The sequence below is a fragment of the Acomys russatus genome, chromosome X (genome assembly GCF_903995435.1).
Source record: "Acomys russatus chromosome X, mAcoRus1.1, whole genome shotgun sequence".
Taxonomy (NCBI): Eukaryota; Metazoa; Chordata; class Mammalia; order Rodentia; family Muridae; genus Acomys; species Acomys russatus.
Window position 1 is genome coordinate 119250556 of NC_067169.1, and position 19491 is coordinate 119270046.

At 44.4% G+C, this 19491-nt stretch overlaps 2 protein-coding genes across 4 annotated transcripts in view; one reads left to right on the forward strand and one right to left on the reverse strand.

The window, feature by feature from the left end:
- On the reverse strand, nt 1-14014 carry LOC127185502 (melanoma-associated antigen 10-like). The gene is made up of 3 exons (XM_051141938.1): nt 13842-14014; nt 13606-13740; nt 1-1006 (listed from the first exon to the last, which is right to left on the reverse strand). The coding sequence occupies exons 1-3, from the start codon at nt 14012-14014 to the stop codon at nt 16-18; spliced, it is 1299 nt and encodes a 432-aa protein (XP_050997895.1). The 3' UTR covers nt 1-15.
- The window catches only part of Tmem185a (transmembrane protein 185A), a 25425-nt gene continuing 19772 nt past the window's right edge, over nt 13839-19491 (forward strand). The window contains exons 1-2 of one of the 3 annotated variants that reach the window (XM_051142460.1): nt 13839-14050; nt 18714-18884. In XM_051142460.1, coding sequence (XP_050998417.1) covers nt 18862-18884 — 23 coding nt within the window. In that variant the 5' untranslated portion in view covers nt 13839-14050; nt 18714-18861. Of the gene's footprint in view, nt 14051-14694; nt 14883-18713; nt 18885-19491 lie in introns of those variants that run through there. The other 2 variants (XM_051142458.1, XM_051142461.1) reach the window with 2 other exon arrangements.

The following is a 19491-nucleotide window of genomic DNA, read 5'->3' on the forward strand; positions in this document are numbered from 1 at the left end:
CCCGGCCCTCCTGACCTAGACCCTGTCTATCTCCTTTCTCAGAGCCTCTGCATATCTAAAGGGGTAGGCTCTGGGATCCTGCTTAAAGATGCTGGCAAAAAACTTGAGTAATTTCATCTTGGTGGTTTCCGCGTGGGCCCTTGGGCCCCACAGGAACTCATAGGAAGGAGGATCGCTGTCAGGCACCTGCCTGTATTCCAGGTACCCTTCCTGCACAAAATGCTCCGTGATGAGACGTCTGGGCTCCCCGTACATGAAGTGCTCACTGTCCGCATACACCCCCATCTTGTTCAGTACGCGCCACAAGGCCTGCTCACTAGCGCAGTTGTCCTCTATGAAGATGATGCACAGCACGATTAGTAGCAGGCCTGTCTTGGGTACGCCTGGAAAACCTTGCTGAGTCCCATGGTAGGTGATCCCAAGGGCAAGGGCAACAGAGTAGATGTGGTCAAGGGTGTTTCTTTCCACTATCTCTAGGCCAAAGAGCAGCCTCAAACAATCAGAGGCCTTAGAAAAGATGACAGGGTAGTATTCCTCGTAACCGCGGAGGACTATGTACAGAATCTGAGCCTTAGATGTCAGCTGCTTCCTAGTGTACTTGATGAGAAGGAAGCGAACCACATCAATCATCTTTCTGTTGAGGACACCTTGTGAGGGAGAGTGTGGGTCATCCAGTTCTGTAGCTTGGCGGCCAAAAGACTCAAAAGATGATGCCCTACTGGCAGGGCCGCTGGCATAGTCAGGAGAGGAGGCTCTCTGAGGCCACTCGGGAGAGCCCAGCGTATCGCCAACAGATGGATGCCCTGAGTGGGTGGCGGTGGCCTCCACCTCGCCTGCCTCAGCTCCTGGGATGTGGGCACGCTCCAGGCCCCTTGCCCTGCTTTGGGACTGAGTGCTGCTCTCTGGGAGGTTGCCTGTGTGTCTGCTGTCAGTTGGATCCATGCTGATTTCCTTGGGAACACAGGAATGGACTTGTTGCAGCTCAGAGGGATGAAGACTCACAGGCCTGCGGAAGGGGGCTGGGGGGAAAAAGGGTGAGTTGGATCTGACACCTGTAGCTTGGGCAGCTCTCAAAACCTGTTGCAGGGATTTTGCCTGCAGGGTGCCCTATGCCCCAAGGACCCTCCCTGGTCCTGCATGTGCCTCTGAGTGCCAGGATTCTCACTGTGGCACACTCCCACACCTGGCAATACTGTACCCTGACATGATGTCTGAGCCTGGGGCACGGACCATCATGCCCTGTGTAGGAATCTGCAGTGATGGCCACCTGTCCTGGCCTATTCTCTGCTCTTTTAGGGGTTTCCAAAGCCCACACGAAGTGCATCTTAGCTCCCCTTCCTGGAACCCCAGTTTTCCACGGCAGGAGTGGCAGCTCCCCCTCAGGGTTCCCTAGGCATCAGCACAGAGCCATGCATGCTTTATGCAGTCCTCTCTCTGGGGGACAGGGCCTTCTCACATGTTCAATAATGACCATGACAGCTTACCTGGTTGCCAATACCTACCCCCTCTGTCAAACACGCCTGGCTCCCTCTTGCCTTCAGTGGTACTCCATGCTCCAAAGGCTCATTTTCCTGAGAGAGGAGAGAGAAGTCAAGATGAACCAGCTCTGGAAACGCCTGGCTGTGGTGACTCAAGAGCCAAAAGGCCATGCCCCTGCATTGTCTTGCAGACTCTGAAGTCTTTCCTCCCTTTCCTATCCCACAAAGCCCTTCAGGACTCTCAGCTCCAGCTTCCAGGTTCCAAGCCACCTCTGAGCCCCCACCTTAGCTCCTCAAGCACAAATCAGAGGTGGCATCTTTGGTCTAGAGTGAACCACATACTAGAGTCTCTGTTCTGGTAGGGCAGCCTTTGCATGTCTTCTGTCAGACATCCTATTCTGTCTCCTTGCTGCCCCTGCTTCCTTACTTGTGTCTACCTGAGGCCTTATCCTCAGGGTAAATCTGCCTCCTCCTTCTCAATCTGCAGTCTGAAGCAAAGGCACAGTGGGTCAGTGTAGCCTCCTCAAGGCCTCTCAGGACTGGAGAGTATGCAGAGGCCTAACTGTGTGCTGAATGGCGGGGATGACAGATTATTATTTTTTTTTTTTTTTACTTTTTCCTCTCTAGGTCCCAGGCTGCATTAATTGGGGGCCTACCAGGTGAAAACTGTCTCTTCAGCTCAGCTGGTGTTGTCTCCTTGCCTCTGAGAGCCTTCCTTGCCCTCCAGGAAATTCTTATGCATGGGAAATGGCAGAGAAGGAGATCTTCCCTGTCAGCTGGCCCTCAGGCAACCTCTAAGCAGCAGGAACCGAAAAACACAGCTCTCACACTCTCAATTCCTAAAACACAGACATGGAAGGCAGAGCAGGGAAAATACCTCAAGTCAGCCTAGGCTGCTTCCTTAAAGCCTCAAAAGAATACAATGTAGCTTCAATTTCCCTGTCTCCCTGTCTGTCTGGGGTCTGGCTTGGTGCCCTGCCTGCTTCTGAAACCCAAAACTGGCCCCATGCCTGAGAACCAGGTGAGAGTGTGGTATGAACCTTGTCCCCCGAGTCCAGAGGTTCCTGCGAGGTGGAGTCCGGCTTCTGTTGTCCTCTTGGGTCCCACACAAACAATGAGTGCTAAGACACTGTAGGGAGTGACCCCACCTCAAAAATCAGCCCTTTAGGTTTGCGTCCACAGGGAGTGGCTGGGGTAAAGGCTGATTCTGGCTAATGGGACCCTGTTTATTGCAGTGATTACACAGGGGAAGAGCTGAAACATTGTGGGCCCCTCTCTCTGGTGCTTGGCCTCTCAGCCCCCACCCCACTCTCAGGTTGCCTTTGGGACCTCTGAGATTGGCCCCAGGCAAGGCTTTCATGCCGATTCTCATGAGGCCCTTGGAGACACACTAACCAGTTTCAACACTGTATTCTCTTAAAAGGGAAAGGGCCTTCGCCAGCCATAAACCGCTCACCTTGACTCGGAAAGGGCGGCATCACAGTCTGCCTGTTGGGCGTGGCACAAAATGGCTCCCGCTTCAAGTCCCCGGATGCTGGAATGCTTGCATCACAAAATGGTTCTGAGCTCATAACTCAAAGTCCCCGGATGCTGAAACAAACCACCTGCCTATTTCCTTCACCTTCTCTCTGTTGGGCATGGAACAAAATGGCTTCCCCTTCAAGTCCCAGGATGCTGGAATACTTGTGTCACAAAATGGCTCTGAGGCCCAACCCAAGTCCCTGGAATGCTGGAAAAACCACCTGGCTCCTTCCCTTCAGGAATCTCGTAAAATCGCTCCTAACGCCCCAGGTCCAGTATCCAGATATCTCCATGGATGTAGATGGGGATGCAGAGGTTTGAGGGGGCTTATGACCACAGTCACTGTGAACTTAGCTTTAGGACACAGAACAAGATGCACACTTGCTTGACCCTTTAGGCCTGTGAGCTTCGGCCCTGAGGTGTGACTTGCACAATGACCAAGAAAGTCACATGTCCTCTCCTTTCTCCTTTCTGGAAAACTCTGAAGTAGACTCCATAGGCTGGTTTCTACAAGGAAGGACTAGAGGGGGAGGAAGGGGCTCGTTCCCACCGGAAGACCCGCTCTGGGGCAGCACACACCACAGCCACTGAACTATACTCCTGGGGTCAACCTAAGCACAGCCAACCTTCCACAGTGCCCTCTTGGGACCTAGTTTTATCCTGCCATTTAAGCAGTCCTCTTTCCTGTGGGGAATGCCTCAATGCGGCGCCTTTGCAAAGGCCATATGGGGCCTGTTTGTCCATGTGGTTCCTGTTTATCATTGCGGGCCCCACTTGGTTCTTGGCTGACCACGGGTACTGAGTGGGGCCCACGTAGGAATCCCATCCTCGGACTTGTGATCAGATCGCACCAGGACCTCTGTACTCCTGTGAGCCCTGGGAGACCTTAAGGCAGAATAGCCAGACTCACTGCAATTTTGAATCATCCTGTAGTGTGAGTGCTTCAGGGAGTCCTAGGTATTTCCCTGCTGAGTCAGACCAGGGATCTGCCGGGGCCCTCAAGGAGAATCCAGGAGACCCCTGATAGAAGACACTTGGAAGCTGTTTCTGCTGTCAGCCCTGGTCCTGGGGAAGTCTGTGGACCAAAGCTGTCACCTTGGACTTCCTGTTCAAGGGAACAGGTGGGGATCAGAGGTGGCCCTTGCCTGAAAGATTTGTCTAGGATTCAGCCAGTGCCTGTGAGGAGTTAATACAAAACTCTTCAGAATCCCCATGGTCCCCTGCTCCCTTTGCCAGCTTTGAGATACAGAGATACAGCCCAGGTGTGTGCAGGTGTGCTCCATCCTTACTCTTGTCTCTTCTCTCAGGAAGGTGAGTCATGGTAGGAGCTGTTATCCACAGAACACTGGGCGTTGTGTTACTGTTACCCAGAGGAGGTGTCCAGTGTCTGCTAGCAATCCAGGTGGCCTAGTATGGGAAGAAGAGAATGTGTGGAGGGGCCTAACATCGCCTCACACAAGGGACCACACAAAGCCCTCGTGCCCTCGTTCTAATGCCGGGGAAGCCCTGGAAAGGTGGTTACTGTGGCTGGCTTATTTTTCTGCCTCAGGACTATGGATAGGTGGTCTCATGGATGTGACAGCCTTTATACTAAGGTCTCAGATAGTGATCAAAGGAAGAGTCTCAGGATTCGTCTGAGCATGAGCCAGATCCCAGACATGGACCTCTCATGATGAGTGCATGTGTCTACAGCCCAGAAAGAAAGACTGTGCCCTGGGGCCAGCCCTTGGGAGAACTAAATGACAAGCTTACTGAAATTAACTCAGTTGGAAATGTGGGAGGTACTGGAGAAGATGTGTTCTAGTGTAGAGCCTTTCAGGGAGCTCATCCCAGACAATCTTCCTCCACTCAGGAAGGGAAACTCCCTAATAAATTAAAGGCCTCTCTTTCTATTTCAGGATATCTGTCTAATTCCCTATTCAGCTTCCCTCAGTGAGACGAGGCTTACCTAAGATATCCTGAGAAAGATACAATACATTTCCATGGAAGTAGAAAGTACTGGAACCATCAGACTAACCCATATGACAGGCACTCTGTCAGGTGCATTTATGTATTTGTGCCTTATATCTTCCATCCAGGTTAAAGTGCCTATAAGATATATTTTACAAATGAAAAAACAAGTGGGTAGCACATATTTTAGAAAATTACCAGGATTCTTGCCTAGTAAACAACAAACCCAGGACTAGTTTTCCATATGCATTTATGCATGCTGGAGTGTTCCCATTCTTCCCTGCCCAAGGCAGACCTGTGTTTTTTAGTGTAACTCTCCCTCAAGTATTGTACAGTGTGTCTCTAGGGAAAAAAAAGTTATCCATTAGTAGTCTATTGCATTATAGGACAACCTAATGAAAGAAGGCAAACTGGTCAGCTGGAGGTGAGAAATTGGCAGTGATTAAGAAGAAACAAGCATCATTGACCTGAATTCTTCTGGGACATGTGTCCTGAGAGTCAGCACATGGAAGCCATGGTTCAGAGGTGACCACGATTGTATCTTGTGCTGGTAGTCAAACTTGGTCATGTGAAAGATTCGCCCAGGTGGTAGTGGTTTTGAAGGCATGAAGGGGTCAGGGAGAACAGCTGAGGCTTGGCCCTGTGAGAGGCCAGGGAAGGCCATTGGTGAAGGCAGCAGTTGAAGGCCGAGGACTGAAGAGGTCAATACAGAGAAGTTGAGGCTTGGCACCACAAAGAGAGCCAAGGAGAGGTTATTGGCAATAGTGCAGCCCAGTTGCAGCAGAAGATCCCAGCATTTTGGGAATGCCAGTATCATGGGATGACCACCAAGAATAGCAGCAGTAGTGGAGTGGAGCCTAGCTAGAGCCTAGGAGACAAGCAGTGTGTGCGGCAGAGGGCACAGCTGGACAAGTGACCCAAGCTCTTGGAGGAGCCTAGATCATGAATGAATTCCAGATAACTGAACATTGAGTTATTTACACATTTTGAGTTTGGTTTTGCTTTGATTTGATTGTGACTGTGCCCTGGTTCATCACTCAAAGCAAGGCTGTATTTACTTATTTTATTTATTTACTTATTTATTTTTATTTTACAGGAGCTCACCATTGAGGGACTGATTTTGAAAGAGAGTTTATGTTTTAAAAGATACTTTCATTTAAAAGAAAGAAAGAAATGGCCGAGGCCAGGCTGGCCTCAAGCTGTGTAGTGGAAGAAGGCCTTGAATACCTGATTCTCCTACCTATATCTCTAAGTAGTTTGATTACAAATATACATCACCTCATGGGAGCATTTCCAGCATCTAGTGTCCTCCACATCAGCTTCCTGGGTGTACTTGTGCCATCCAGAGCCTGACTTGTTCAAGGCAGAACAACTAAAAGCCACCTACCTTCATGGCAACCATATGAAGATTCTGAGGTTCCCCGTGGCGCTTATGTGAGGCCTTGAAACCATAATCATGTGCCTCTAAGAAGCATATAGATGCCTTTTCTTTGTGTAGGTATCCAGATTTAGCTTTTCTCATAAGAACATAGTCATATTGGATCAATGACTCATTCTGATGACCTCATCTCAACTGCAAAGTCCCGATTGCCAAATGAGGTTTCTTTCACAAGTTTTGTGAGTTGGAATTGAGATTTCAATTAATCGTTTTGAAGGAATATTTTCTTTTTTTTTTTTTTAGGTTTTCTTTTTTTTTTTTTTTTTATTTTAACTTAGCTTTTCATGTCTTATTTTTTTTTAATTTTTTATTATTAATTTATTCAGATTACAACTCAATTGTTATCCCATCCCTTGTGTCCTCCCATTCTTCCCTCCCTCCCCCTTTCCCCTTATGCCCCTCCCCTATGACTGTTCCTGAGGGAATATTTTCTTTTCTTTTCTTTCCTTCTTTCTTTCTTTTTTGGTTTTTTGGTTTTTTGAGACAGGGTTTCTCTGTGTAGCCTTGGCTGTCCTGGACTCACTTTGTAGACCAGGCTGGCCTCGAACTCACAGCGATCCATCTGCCTCTGCCTTCCGAGTGCTGGGATTAAAGGCGTGCGCCACCACGCCCCACTTTGAAGGAATATTTTCAACCTGTATTATTACCTAAGTTCACACAAAGTAGGTGGCTAATACTGAATGTAAGTCTTCTCTCTAAGACTATATGACTAAGACTGAGTCAGCATATAGCATACAATTCATATGTACATTAATTGAAGCAGTTGTTTTTTCTCCTTCGAAATCTGTTATTAAATGAATGGCTCATCTCCAAACTTTGAACTGTGCAAACATGTTATAAGTTATTCTAGGCCTAGAAAGATATGGCTGTCAGTAAAATGCTTGCTACACAGAGATGATGACCTGGGCTTAGAAGCTCTGCACCATGTAAAACGAAGACAGATAGGCATGGTGATGTGTGCTTATAATGCATGTTTTATGGAGGCAGAAATGATAGGATCCCTGAAATTTGTTGGTCAGACAGTCTTGGTTATTTGTGAGTTCCAGGTTCAGTGAGATAGCCTGTATCAAAAAATAAGGTGAATAATGAAGGAGGAAAACATCTAGGATTGATCTTTGGCCTCCACATGCATGCCCACATACATGTACACACACACACACACACACACACACACACACACACACGTGTACATTCAAAATGCACATATGCACATGCCTACAGTATGCACACACTCATTTAAAAGTTAGCTATTCTATAATAAAAACAAAAAGCTTCTTTGTGTACATGCCCCAGATGAACTTCATATGAAAACAGGAGTGTGTGTGTGTGTATGCGCACGCGTGCATGCGTGTGCACACATGCCTAGAGGTAATGTCTACAGCCTCTAGAAATGTCAGAAGAAAAGATATATTATACTCAATGCATTTTACAACATTCTTGCGCATCTATTGTATGAAAAAACTTAAGAACTGCAAGGAGGTGGCAAGAAACATCAGACTTCTTGAGCTGAATCCTCATGGAATAGAGACCTATCTCAGTACAAGCTAGAATTCACATGGGTTATTTTGAATCAGAGCTGGTGACTCTAGAAGACAGAAAAAAAGAAACCAAGTATCAGCTTTGAACTTTTCCAAACCTACTTTATTTGGGGTTCTTTAATGCTTACACCTCCCTTCCAACCCACCTACCCTAGATAGGAGAGAAAAGAGTTTAGTGGGAACAGGAGAAGTAGACCTTTTGGGACTCAGTTCCTTGGAGGGATTCTATTTTTTGTAGTTAAGATTTCAGCAGACTTGTTAAACACCAAAGCAGCAATTCAGCAAAGATTGACTGAAACCTCAGCAGCAGGAACCTTGAAGTATCCTCTGGAGCATTTCTCTCTAGGAGCATCTCAAAGTGGAGTGATGAGCAATCAAACAATAGGAATAATGCCACAACCAAAAAGCCAGACCCTCTTGTTTTGGTGCATATATATATATTCTCTCAGAGGATGTTTATCAGTTGGCAAAGACCATGCCCCTGCAAGAGGCAGTTACTCTTCTAGTGGACAAACACCACATGTTCTCTCTCAAGTCGGTTTCCAGTGGACAAACACAGTACACCTTCACATAAATCAGTTTCACATCCCAAACTTGGGATCAAAACAAAAACATGTTTCCAACCACTACAGAAAAGTGCAGGACATCATGGAACTCCATTGTAGATATAATGGAGACTGTGACCAAATGATTTGCCTGAATTACAAATTCTTTTATACTTTTGTTTCTACACTGAATTTAGCATAGCTTAATCATGGCTAACCATAAGAATAAGGTCAGGGAGAACAATTTTGTGATAAGCTCTCAGATTTCATACTGGATAGCTTTCTAGAAAAGTGCCTCTGTCTGTTGTAACCTGATTAAATTGTTTAAAATCTGTTGCTTCTCCATTGTTAGCAACTTTAGTTCCTAGCATAACTGTGGCTCCTCTGTTAACACCAGCTATTGTTCTTAGCATATCAGAAGCCATTTTACTCCCGACCCTCCATTTTGATTATAAGGTGAAATTAAGTTCAAGTTCTCAGGCCCTAAGTGCCTGAAACCAGGAAGGTTCAATGCTTGGTGCTTAAAATAAAACAATAGATGATAAATGCATGTTCTGCTTGGGTTAAAGATAAATGTTCTATTAGAGTTAAGACTGCAACATCCTGCTATGTTTCTTACTCCCAGAGAGCTGTTAAGCCTCCAAGAGCTCTCCTAGCCTAAATCCCAGCCAATCAGTTTAAAATGGTTTGTCTAGCCACCTGGTTCCATTGTGCTCAGAACAAAACTGATTCTTCTTGTGTTTAGCTAATCAAAATGATGTAATGCTGCCTGCCTCCTTGCTTCCCACCTGGTTACCTGGTTGTTACCTGGTTATTTTTTTTTTTTTCTCATAAAAACTTCCCTTATGAAAGGACTAGGGTCATAGTCTGATTCCTCAATTCAGGTTGTGGTCCTGACTGGTCACTTTTTGTTTGGTGTTCAAATAAACTTTCCTCAATCTGAGTCTAGTGTTCAAGTGGTCAGTGTGTAGCTATTCTTGGACCCATAACACCGGCCATGTGGCTGCTATTCAACAATTGCTGTTCAATTTATTTTTCTGACCTAGTGTGCATAGAGAAGCCAAGGATAGGTTCAGACACTTTTGAAGTGTTGTTTTCTTTGCTTGTTATTTCCTTTTCACATTTCCCAGCCTGAATTATTTGTCCTTCTCAAGTTTTGGAAGCTTAGCCACAATGCTGTTTTTGATTATTCATTTTTGTTTTTTGTTCCCAGTGCCTCCTACAGCATCTGGTACAACACAGAGAGTTTAGAAACTATATTCTAGGTGAATGAGATAGAAGGACTAAAAGATATATATACACACACACACTAACACTGTTTAAAGCATGGGCTGAGAAAAAAATCTGGGGCAGAAGATCCCAGAAGAACATGACAGAGCACACAGGGAGAAAAGCACAGTAAAAGGGAGACTAAGAAATTAGAATAAGATGGGAATGAGAAGAAAATCAAGTTCTATGGGAATCTAGTCAATAACCTCTGGTAGGCCTGCCCATCCTGTTTTCTGTAGAGAGCATAGGAAGCCCTGAGTGAATGGCATGGGCACAATCCTGTCAATGATTCCAATGCATCAGGCCTGGGTGAGGGTTTCCTAAGAGTTTGGGAGCAAACTATTGATCAGTGTGTAGGGAAACAAGCTACTACAGCTTCCTCTTTCTGGCTGTTTACAGCCTGGGACTGCTCACCTATAGATACCTCCTACTGGGACTAGCTAGTGCCTCCCTACATGCTATTCCTAATAAACATCCTGAGGCTCAGCTGATAGCAGTAGTAAGTGCTATTCTGTCGGAGTGTGCACATGACACCTGATCCAAGATTTTCTGTATACATGTGTCTGTGTGCCTGTTTTTTCATCATTCCCTTGCCACCCCAGTCAAGATTCCAGAACTCAAGCAGTGCTGGATGCAGCAGTCTTCCCTGTATGCTTGACTATGTTGATTTGACCTTGGCATTGCCAGAATAGAGCCCCAGAAGAGAAGTTCCCTGGAACCTTCCCATCTACTTGAGAAGGCATTCTAAATTCTATGAAGGAAAGACTCTCAAGTTGAGAGGCAACTCAAGGAGACCATGTTGGCTCTGAAGGTCCTCGTTCAGTTTTACCACTCTGCCTCACAATAGAAAACAGCCTCTGGCCAGTCGTGGTGGTGCACGCCTTTAATCCCAGCACTCGGGAGGCAGAGGCAGGTGGATTGCTGTGAGTTCAAGGCCAGTCAGGTCCACAAAGAAAGTCTAGGACAGCCAAGGCTACACAGAGAAACTCTGTCTCAGAAAAAAGAAAGAAAGAAAGAAAAAGAAAACAGCCTCTGATAATTCAGTAGGTGGGAAATTTGTTCTACGACGGTTGGTCATCTACTTTCTTTTGGTATTGTCCTAGGTGCAAGAAGGCCACTAGCTCTTTGGAACTTTTTTGCCATCTCTAAGGAAATTCTGGTCAGAAGTTCTAAGAGAAGCTTCCCTGAGTTGGTTGCTACATATAGTCTCTGGAAAAAGACTAAGGAACTGTTGCAGATCCTACCAGAACCATAAATACTTTCATCCCTTCCATTGGCCTCCCAACTTCTCCTCTAGATCATCAAATTCATCCTGATCAGATGTCAGACACAACCACCTCACAGTGAGAGCTCAGTACAAGAAAACTCAAAGGCTTATGACAATCACACTAAAGTCAGAATCAATAGGTTCTCTTAGGAAAGTGCAGGTTGCTTTTTTGGAGACAATCTCTCTATTACTCTCTGGTTGTCCTGGACTTCCTTTGTAGATCAGATTGGCCTTGAACTCACAGAGATCTATCTTCCTCTGGCTCCTGAGTGCTGCTATTAAATGCATGTGCCACCACACCTAGCCCAGCTTACTTTTCCCAAGTGGACAAAGTCCTGAGGTCTGCAGCAATTTTCTAATTGGTAACACTAAGGGTGGGACTGTAGGGAACTTAGGGTAGGTCAGTCTTGGGTACTGGCACTTCTGTGTTTCCTATCTGAAGAATTTGTCAATATTTCCTCCCAGAAAGGTTGATCATATTTAATAGGTCTAAGAATAGATGTCATCTGTCACTTCTCACACTAAGTTTAGTGGTAAAACTAGTGTTTAGCCAAAGTCTTCTAATCCTATACTCTTTCCATTCTAGAAATGAATTCTAGGGAAGAAGCCTTTGTAGCATGGAGATCTAGACAACAAGCAACCACTTTCTTTTTATAATCCAGGTCTCCTAATTTATATGTTCTAATGCACCATGATTCTCTCCTCTAGGTCTCTGCTCTTCAGAAGGCCAACATGAATACTGAATATGAGTAGAGCACAGGGCTGGATTTCCATTGCATTTGAGGCAGTCAAGGTAGTTTCCTCTCTTGAAAACTGAATACTGGGCTTTAGGATAGTCCAATTATTTAGATATTTTCAGTATTTTTTCACGGCAACTTGGCTTGTCAGAGTAAAAGAAGATACTAATACTTATTATGTTCTTGTCATGATACTCAGAATAAGAAGTCCTCATGGCCAGTCATCCCTAGAGGGAAATTCTGAAATTGAATTTGTGGGCCTGTTAGAAAAGGGTCTCAGTTCCAGGAATACTCAAGAAGGACAGCAAGTAGCCAAGAAGAGACTTGATACCCTATGAGAATATATAGGGGGAGGTAATCCCCCTCAGGAACAGTCATAGGGGAGGGGAATAATGGGAAAATGGGGGGGGGAGGAATGGGAGGACACAAGGGATGGGATAAACATTGAGATGTAACAAGAATAAATTAAGAAAAAAAAAAGAAAAAAAAAAAAAACCATAAAAAAAAAAAAAAAAAAAAAAAAGAAGTCACCAAAAGTAGTAATTGGGCTCTGAGTACCCGGCCCAGTCATTCTCCATGAAGCTTTTATGAGAACCATGATACAACTTATTCAAGAGTTGAAATTGACAAACTGTCTTCTTTATGTCTGCTTGAGGTGAAACTTCAAGGAAATAATATAGTGCTGGCCACTCTGTCTAATGGTGGATAACTTGTGTTCGCAGGGTAACCTCTGGTTTGCTGGAATGTTAAGTTGTGTCTTTGTTCCTCCACCTTCATTAGCTAGGTCATACAGGGCACATTATGGAAGTTTCTCTGTGTGTTACTGTTCTGCACTTTCCTATGCATTGGGAGAGTCCTCAGGGCTGGGTATTGAGCATCATCTGGAGGATGGTCAGGAAAGGTGGATCAAAATTTCTGGGAGTGGGTCATGGCGTTTCAGAAGCTGAAGCATGCTTCATTCCGATTACTCACCCTTAAACCAGCTCCCAGAACAATATCCATTTCTCAGTGGGTGTTAGGGAGCATAATTACCACTTGTGAAATGTTTTCAACTTTCCTGAAGAAAGATGATAGATCATGGCAAAGTATGATTCTCCCAATTGTGATCTTTTAAAGCTTCCCCTGGGGCTAATTATCATAAAATTGCCATTCATGAAACTCTGCTACTGTAAAACAAAGTATGACTATTAGCCATAATGATTCCAGATTAATGTTTAAGGTGTCGCTGTGCTCATGAAAACAATAACAATTCTGAAATTGGTTGGAATTGAATATAGTAAACTGTTTTCTTAAAAGAACAGCATTCTTTGTGTATGTAACATACAGTAGGCTATGCATTATTCATGATCTCTCTGAGTTTTCCTAACCAGGTCAAAAAGCATGTTTTTTTTTTTTTTGTTTTTTTGTTTTTTTGTTTTTTTTTTTTAATTTCTATTTTGCAGAGGGGAAAAATCTGAGCCTACAAAAGGTTAACTTCCCCAATAAGACGAATCTGGCAATTCTAAATAGTATGGCTGCAAGTGGAGGAAGCCAGATCTGAAGTAACCACTAAGTCTAGACAGGAGCCAAGGAGACTCTGAACTGCATTAGGATAAGTAAAGATGAGTTTCCCGTCTCCTGGCAGTTTGGGCATTCTGATGGACAGAACTGCTGGTAAGGCCATTGAGAGCCCAGGGAGAGAAGACGCCCTAGAAGGTAGATGACTTTGGTGCAGCGTAATGTGAGTTTTGGATGGTCAGCATATCTGAGTAGGCTCAGGACACGAGAATGAAGTTGATGTGCAAACTGGATTTAGTGCCAACTCTGGTTCATTCAATTTGGAGGAAAACCTCAAGTGGCCAAGGTGACTCTTCTGAGATTACCTCTCAAGAGGACTCGAGTTTGGCGTCCTCCCTCCTTCCTTTCGGACTTCTACCCAGTCAGCGCTCCCCACTTCCCCGAGATTCTTCGTTCCTTCCCTCTTCTTTTTGTAGTCGCGCTGCTCGGAAGGCCGGTACCTAGGAGCAAAAAAGACAAAAGCCAGCAGGCAACCTCCTTCTCTGGCGAGCGCGCAGGGGGAGGGAGGGGGTGTCTCATGGCGCATGCGCATTCTAGCTACGGAAGCCGGAAGAAGTGTCCGGGAAGGTTGGTTGCTCGGTTGCCCTGGTGTCTCTTGGCGGCGGCGTTGGCTACCAGGCTGCCTTTGGCAGCATGAACCCTCTGTGAGGCGCAAGCTTCGCGGCGCGGGGGGCGGGGGGAAGAGGAGGACGCCTCGGTTAAGTTCTTCGCCATGAACCTGAGGGGCCTCTTTCAAGACTTCAACCCGAGGTGAGGGGGTTATGTTGGCGGTGCAAGGCGGGGGTTTGGGTTCGCATAGCGGCTGGGAGAGGCCAGGCGGCCACTGTGCTGCAACCCTGAGGACCCAGCCTCAGGGCTGCCAGTTGCTCTTGGGAAAGCAGTGTCGGCCTCAGAGTCGGTCTGTCAGCCTTTCCCTCCCGCACCAATTAGAACCAACTCGCTGTAGCCCAAGTTGCCCAGCTGGGAGCTGTGTCCTCCGGGAGGGAAGGAAGCCCATTGCTCTCCACTCGTTCTCTTTCATTGGTATGCCAACTTCTCTGGATTTCTTTTTTGCTTACCGCTTTGCCTGCCCCCATTCTCTGTGCCAGGACCATTTCTCTTGACCCGGACACCCCCAGCCACCTTGCCAGATGTTTCCTCTAGTTCCAGCTCTTGGGGTTTTCCTTGCATTCATGCCTGCCCGCCTTTTCTTTGCTTTTTTTTGTCAAACTGATGTCTGAGATCCTAAATTTTTAGAGCTGTTTGGCTAGGGTATGGTAAATCTTATGTAATGCCTTTGGGGACTAACCTGATTGTTCCCGTACGCACTTTCTTAGCCTTTGCTATAAGTTTTTTCGCAGGAAGTAGATATTGGCCCGCTTATTTCCCGGACTTGAAATACCTAGTGGGCAAAAGTGTAAATCTATGTCCTTGCACTTGCCAAGCTGTTGTAAACTGTTCCCTCTTTGGGCTATGAGCTCTTGAAGCAGAAACCACTTTCTGGCTGTTCCCTTCCACAGCACCTCCCACCCACCTCATCTGTGATACAAAACATCTTTGGAAGTAAACTGAGTCAAGACCTAGATTGGAGACCAGGCCATAGGTAACCAAGTGGTTCTTTGCTTTTCTTTAATAAGCTGTGAGATGAGTTCATTTCATTGATCTCTTTAAGTCCATTACTATATAAAAGGAGTATCTCTTCATTTATTTCTAAGTGGGAAGACATGCATTCAAGTAAGCTAGTCTTGCTCCATGCGCTATGTCCTACGGTAGGAATTTAAAATGCTTGGCAGTCAGCCGGCGTCATGCCTTTAACCCCAGCACTTAGGGAGGCAGAGGGAGGTAGATCACTCTGAGTTCGAGGCCAGCCTGGTCTACAAAGCGAGTCCAGGACAGCCAAGGCCACACAGAGAAACCAACGAAGAGAAAAGATGCCTGGCATTCCCAGCCTGGAAGTGAAGGAAAGGTTAGATAGTTTGCTGAATTGGGCAATCCTGAACTTTTCCAGCCCAGAGAAATCCCTCAGATGTTGGAGATGAAAGGAGCTGGAGAGAGAGGGAGATGGCACTATGTGGAGTGAGATTTCCTTGAGAGTGGTAACATTTTAAATTATAAAGCCACTGTAGTGGCCTGGGTGCTCTTATTGTCTTTGTGTCCATAGTCTGGCCTTCATCTGTGGTTATTGTTGGCCTTGACAGTATTCTGCAGAGTTCATTTAGAGTAAATATCCAAGAACTAACTGTAGTTTGCCCTCCACTGCTCCTAGGATTAAGGTTTGTCTGAAGGACAGCTAACTGCATTGGTACCAAAGCTGGACTCATCTTGTTTATTTTCATTGTTTGGAGAGGGCGATAAGAAAGAGAACCACAGTCTGAATTGTTTTGTTTCCTTGGGCACCTCACGTATCTGTTCCATCTGTAGAAGGAATATAATCGCTCAAAAGGCCATTGAAGCTGAAGTAATGGCTGACTGAGCAGTGTGTTACTAATAGACATTTCCGTGGCTAGTTTATTATGTGACAGATAGTCCAGAAGCTGCAAGGTGATGTTCTAAGTTACCTAAGAATTGTGAAAGCAGTGGTCCCTTGATTACACCCTTAATCAGTTTTTCCTGTATGTTCCCCGCTCCAAATACTAAAGTCTAAAAATTAAAATGAAGTACTTCAAAGAGATATATAATGATCATCAACCCATTTATTAATGATTGAGTTCTAAGTGGAGTAAAATGCATCTTTCCATGAAAATTTTAAAGGTATCTTGTGCCCCTCTGTTGTTCTGATTCGCTGTTACTAGTGGGAAGGAACAGTATTACCTTACAGATGTTTCAGGAATACAATGGGTAGATGGTACCGACAGGTTAGATTTTTCTTAGCTGGTAGTGTTTCATGTATTGTTGATGATCAAGTTTTTAACATTGTGGTTTAATCTTGCCCCTTGCTGACAAAAGCCTTTCAGACATCTGAAGAGCAAACTGAGAGTATAGACAGGAAAACATTGTGTACTAGGACCTCAGATCTTTGTGCTGCTGTCTTGTTCTGTCTCTTTTTCTGAACCAATTCATGTATGTCCCTCTTCTTCAGGACTTCCTCATACACTGGTTATTTAACAGGGATGATTCCTTCTCTCCTTAACTTGGTCAGTTTCTGTTTACCATTGAAATCTCTGCTCACTTGGTAGTTGATAAAGGAAGTTGTCTTGGCTTCCCCAACATGTTCACTCCCTGTTGGTTCACTTTCTGTAGAACATCAGAGTCCTCCTTTAGAGCACTTCTCTGTGCTCTTGCATTTGTCTCTGTGTTAACATTTCCCTCCCCTACTGAATTCAAGCCATGTGAGGCCAAAACCATGAGATAATAGCTGGCTCAGTAAGCTTTTGTGAAATGAGTGATAACTCACCACAGCCTGTAAGAACTCTCTGGAGCTGCTTTTTTTAAGAACTGCTTTCCTGCTAGTGTATGAACTATTTTTCCTCTCTCTTCCTGTGTCCCTTCAGATTGCAACTGTTTCAATTGACAAGATTGGTAAGACCTTATAACAGTACAGGAGACTGTGCTTTCTTTACTCTGGAAATTATTTAGGTAAAAAATAGCCACTGTTATTGTTCAGTGATTCCCAAAGCATGGACTGTGGCTCAAGACCACCTTTCCTACGTTACAAGGCTTGGTCAGTGAGAAGTCACTGCAGTATGTCAGCTTTCTAGAAATAGTAGCAACACAAAATGATTCAAACTGCTTAGTACCGATCTGTCACAGAACTGGTTGATCATGAACTTCCTTTCACAATTGCCTTTTAGTTACCCAAGTTACAGTTCTTGAAACATACTGTGTCTACCAAGAATCCTTCTTGAGTGCCTGAAGCCTCTAACAACTTTATAGATTAAACAGACTATTAGAAGTGTACAGAATTGTAAAACTGATTCCAGAATGTCCCTGGGAGGTAGAGATCTGATAATACATGGCTTTAAGTGGGCAACCTAACTACATCACACAGCCTTAGGGTTGTCTACTATTTTGGTAGAATAGTTATTTGTTGGAGAAGGCTTCAGCCCTGGCACCTACACAAAATTGGAAGGCTGTGAGAACTCAGCTTGGCTTACTGACTCGTCTGTAGTGGGCTCCTGAGGGAAATGTGCTGCATCCCTTGGGTACTCTAGACTGGAACAAAGACTGAGAAATGCCTTTCTGGGAGTTGCTTTGTGTGGACATGTAATATTGTGAAATAACTTATGTTTTCAAACTTCTTGTATGTTCCATCTTCTAAAGCCATTCTTTAGTCTTTGTAAATTGTCTTTTATTTGAAATTAGGGAAAATGAATGTGATTGCTGGTAACAGTTCACTAAAAGCCTCTTCAGCAACATATATTCACATGGTGTATAGATATACATACAGGCAGGACACCAACTTGTATAAAATAAAGCAAAAATTTCTGAAAAAATTATTTAAAAACAAGGGTCAGTATGGTACGATTACTGAATATAATGTGTGCAATGTTTTATATATAAATGCTGTTGGACTTGGAGTAGTTCAGTGGTAGAGCACTTGTGCAAGGCATTAGATTTGATTCTCCAGCACAGTAAAAAAAAAAAAAAAAAAAATACGTAGTGTGAATTATTCCAAGTACTCCTTACAGATTGTATTTTTTTTTATTTATTTTATTTTTTTTATTTATTTATTTTTATTTTTTATTAATTTATTCTTGTTACATCTCAATGTTTATCCCATCCCTTGTATCCTCCCATTCCTCCCCCCCCCCCATTTTCCCATTATTCCCCTCCCCTATGACTGTTCCTGAGGGGGATTACCTCCCCCTGTATATTCTCATAGGGTATCAAGTCTCTTCTTGGCTACCAGCTGTCCTTCCTCTGAGTGCCACCAGGTCTCCCCCTCCAGGGGACATGGTCACATGTGAGGCACCAGAGTACGTGAGAAAGTCATATCACACTCTCCACTCAACTGTGGAGAATATTCTGACCATTGGCTAGATCTGGGAAGGGGTTTAAAGTTTACCTCCTGTATTGTCCTTGGCTGGTGCCTTAGTTTGAGCGGGACCCCTGGGCCCAAATCTGCCTATCATATTGTTCTACTTGTAGATTTCTAGGACCCTCTGTATCTTTTCAGATTGTATTTTTAAAAGCAGGTCACTGATCTGTCAGTATGAGTGTACTGTCAGTACTGATAATGAATTACTATCTGAATGACTGCACATCTGTTGTTGGGGCATAATAAAGCCACTGATAGAATATTGTCTTGACTTTTACTGAATAATAGTTAATAATAGCTATGACTTTCCATCCACCATGTGTCAACACAATATTGGCACTTTATTTTTCAGTATCTTTATTCTTCAGAAATTAGCAGCTACAAATCAAATAGCAGCTGTACTTTATTTTATTTTTAATTTTAATACATTTTTATTTATTGATTGTGTGTGTATAGGGTGCACATATGCCACAGTGTACATATGGACATCAGAGAACAGCTTGCAGGAGTCAGTTCTCTTCTTCTAGCATGTGGGTCCTGAAGGTGAAACTCAAGCCATCCATCAGGGCAGTGGCAAGCGTATCCACCTACTGATCCATCCTTCATGCCCCTTCTTCCTATGACAGAGTAAGTCCAATATACCGAGGGGCTATTCTATCTGGTGTTTTGTCAACTTGGCATCATCTAGAGTCACCTGGGAAGAGGAAACATCAATCGAGAAAAGACCCTCCCCACCAGATTGGCCTTGGGCAAGCGTGTGGGAGCGTTCTTATGCTAATCATTAATCAAGAAAATGTCCCACATGCTTGCCCCTCTAATTGTAAAATGCAATAAACCCTTTCCACTCCAAGTTGCTTTTCGTGTTGGTTTTAGTACAGCAATAGAAACACTAAGACAGGGACCTTTTATTTATGAGTTGAAAAATGATAATACAAAGCAGACCATATATTGTTATTTATACATTCAGATGCGCATTACTATTCAAATAAGTTGGGAAAAATAAAATATACCTATTCTCCTGCTCAGAGTCCTTCTTAATATTCTAGAATGCCCTTTAGAGTAAGTTTTACACATCATTTAATAAAGTCTGTCTCAGTGCATTATAATAATCATTTTTCAACCAAAATAGGGCCACCTAGTCTGATCACACATCCAAGTCACAAAATTTGGCTCTGGTTGCACTTTGGAAGTTTCCAGAACTCAAATACACTCTCAGAAAAGATTTGTCCACTAT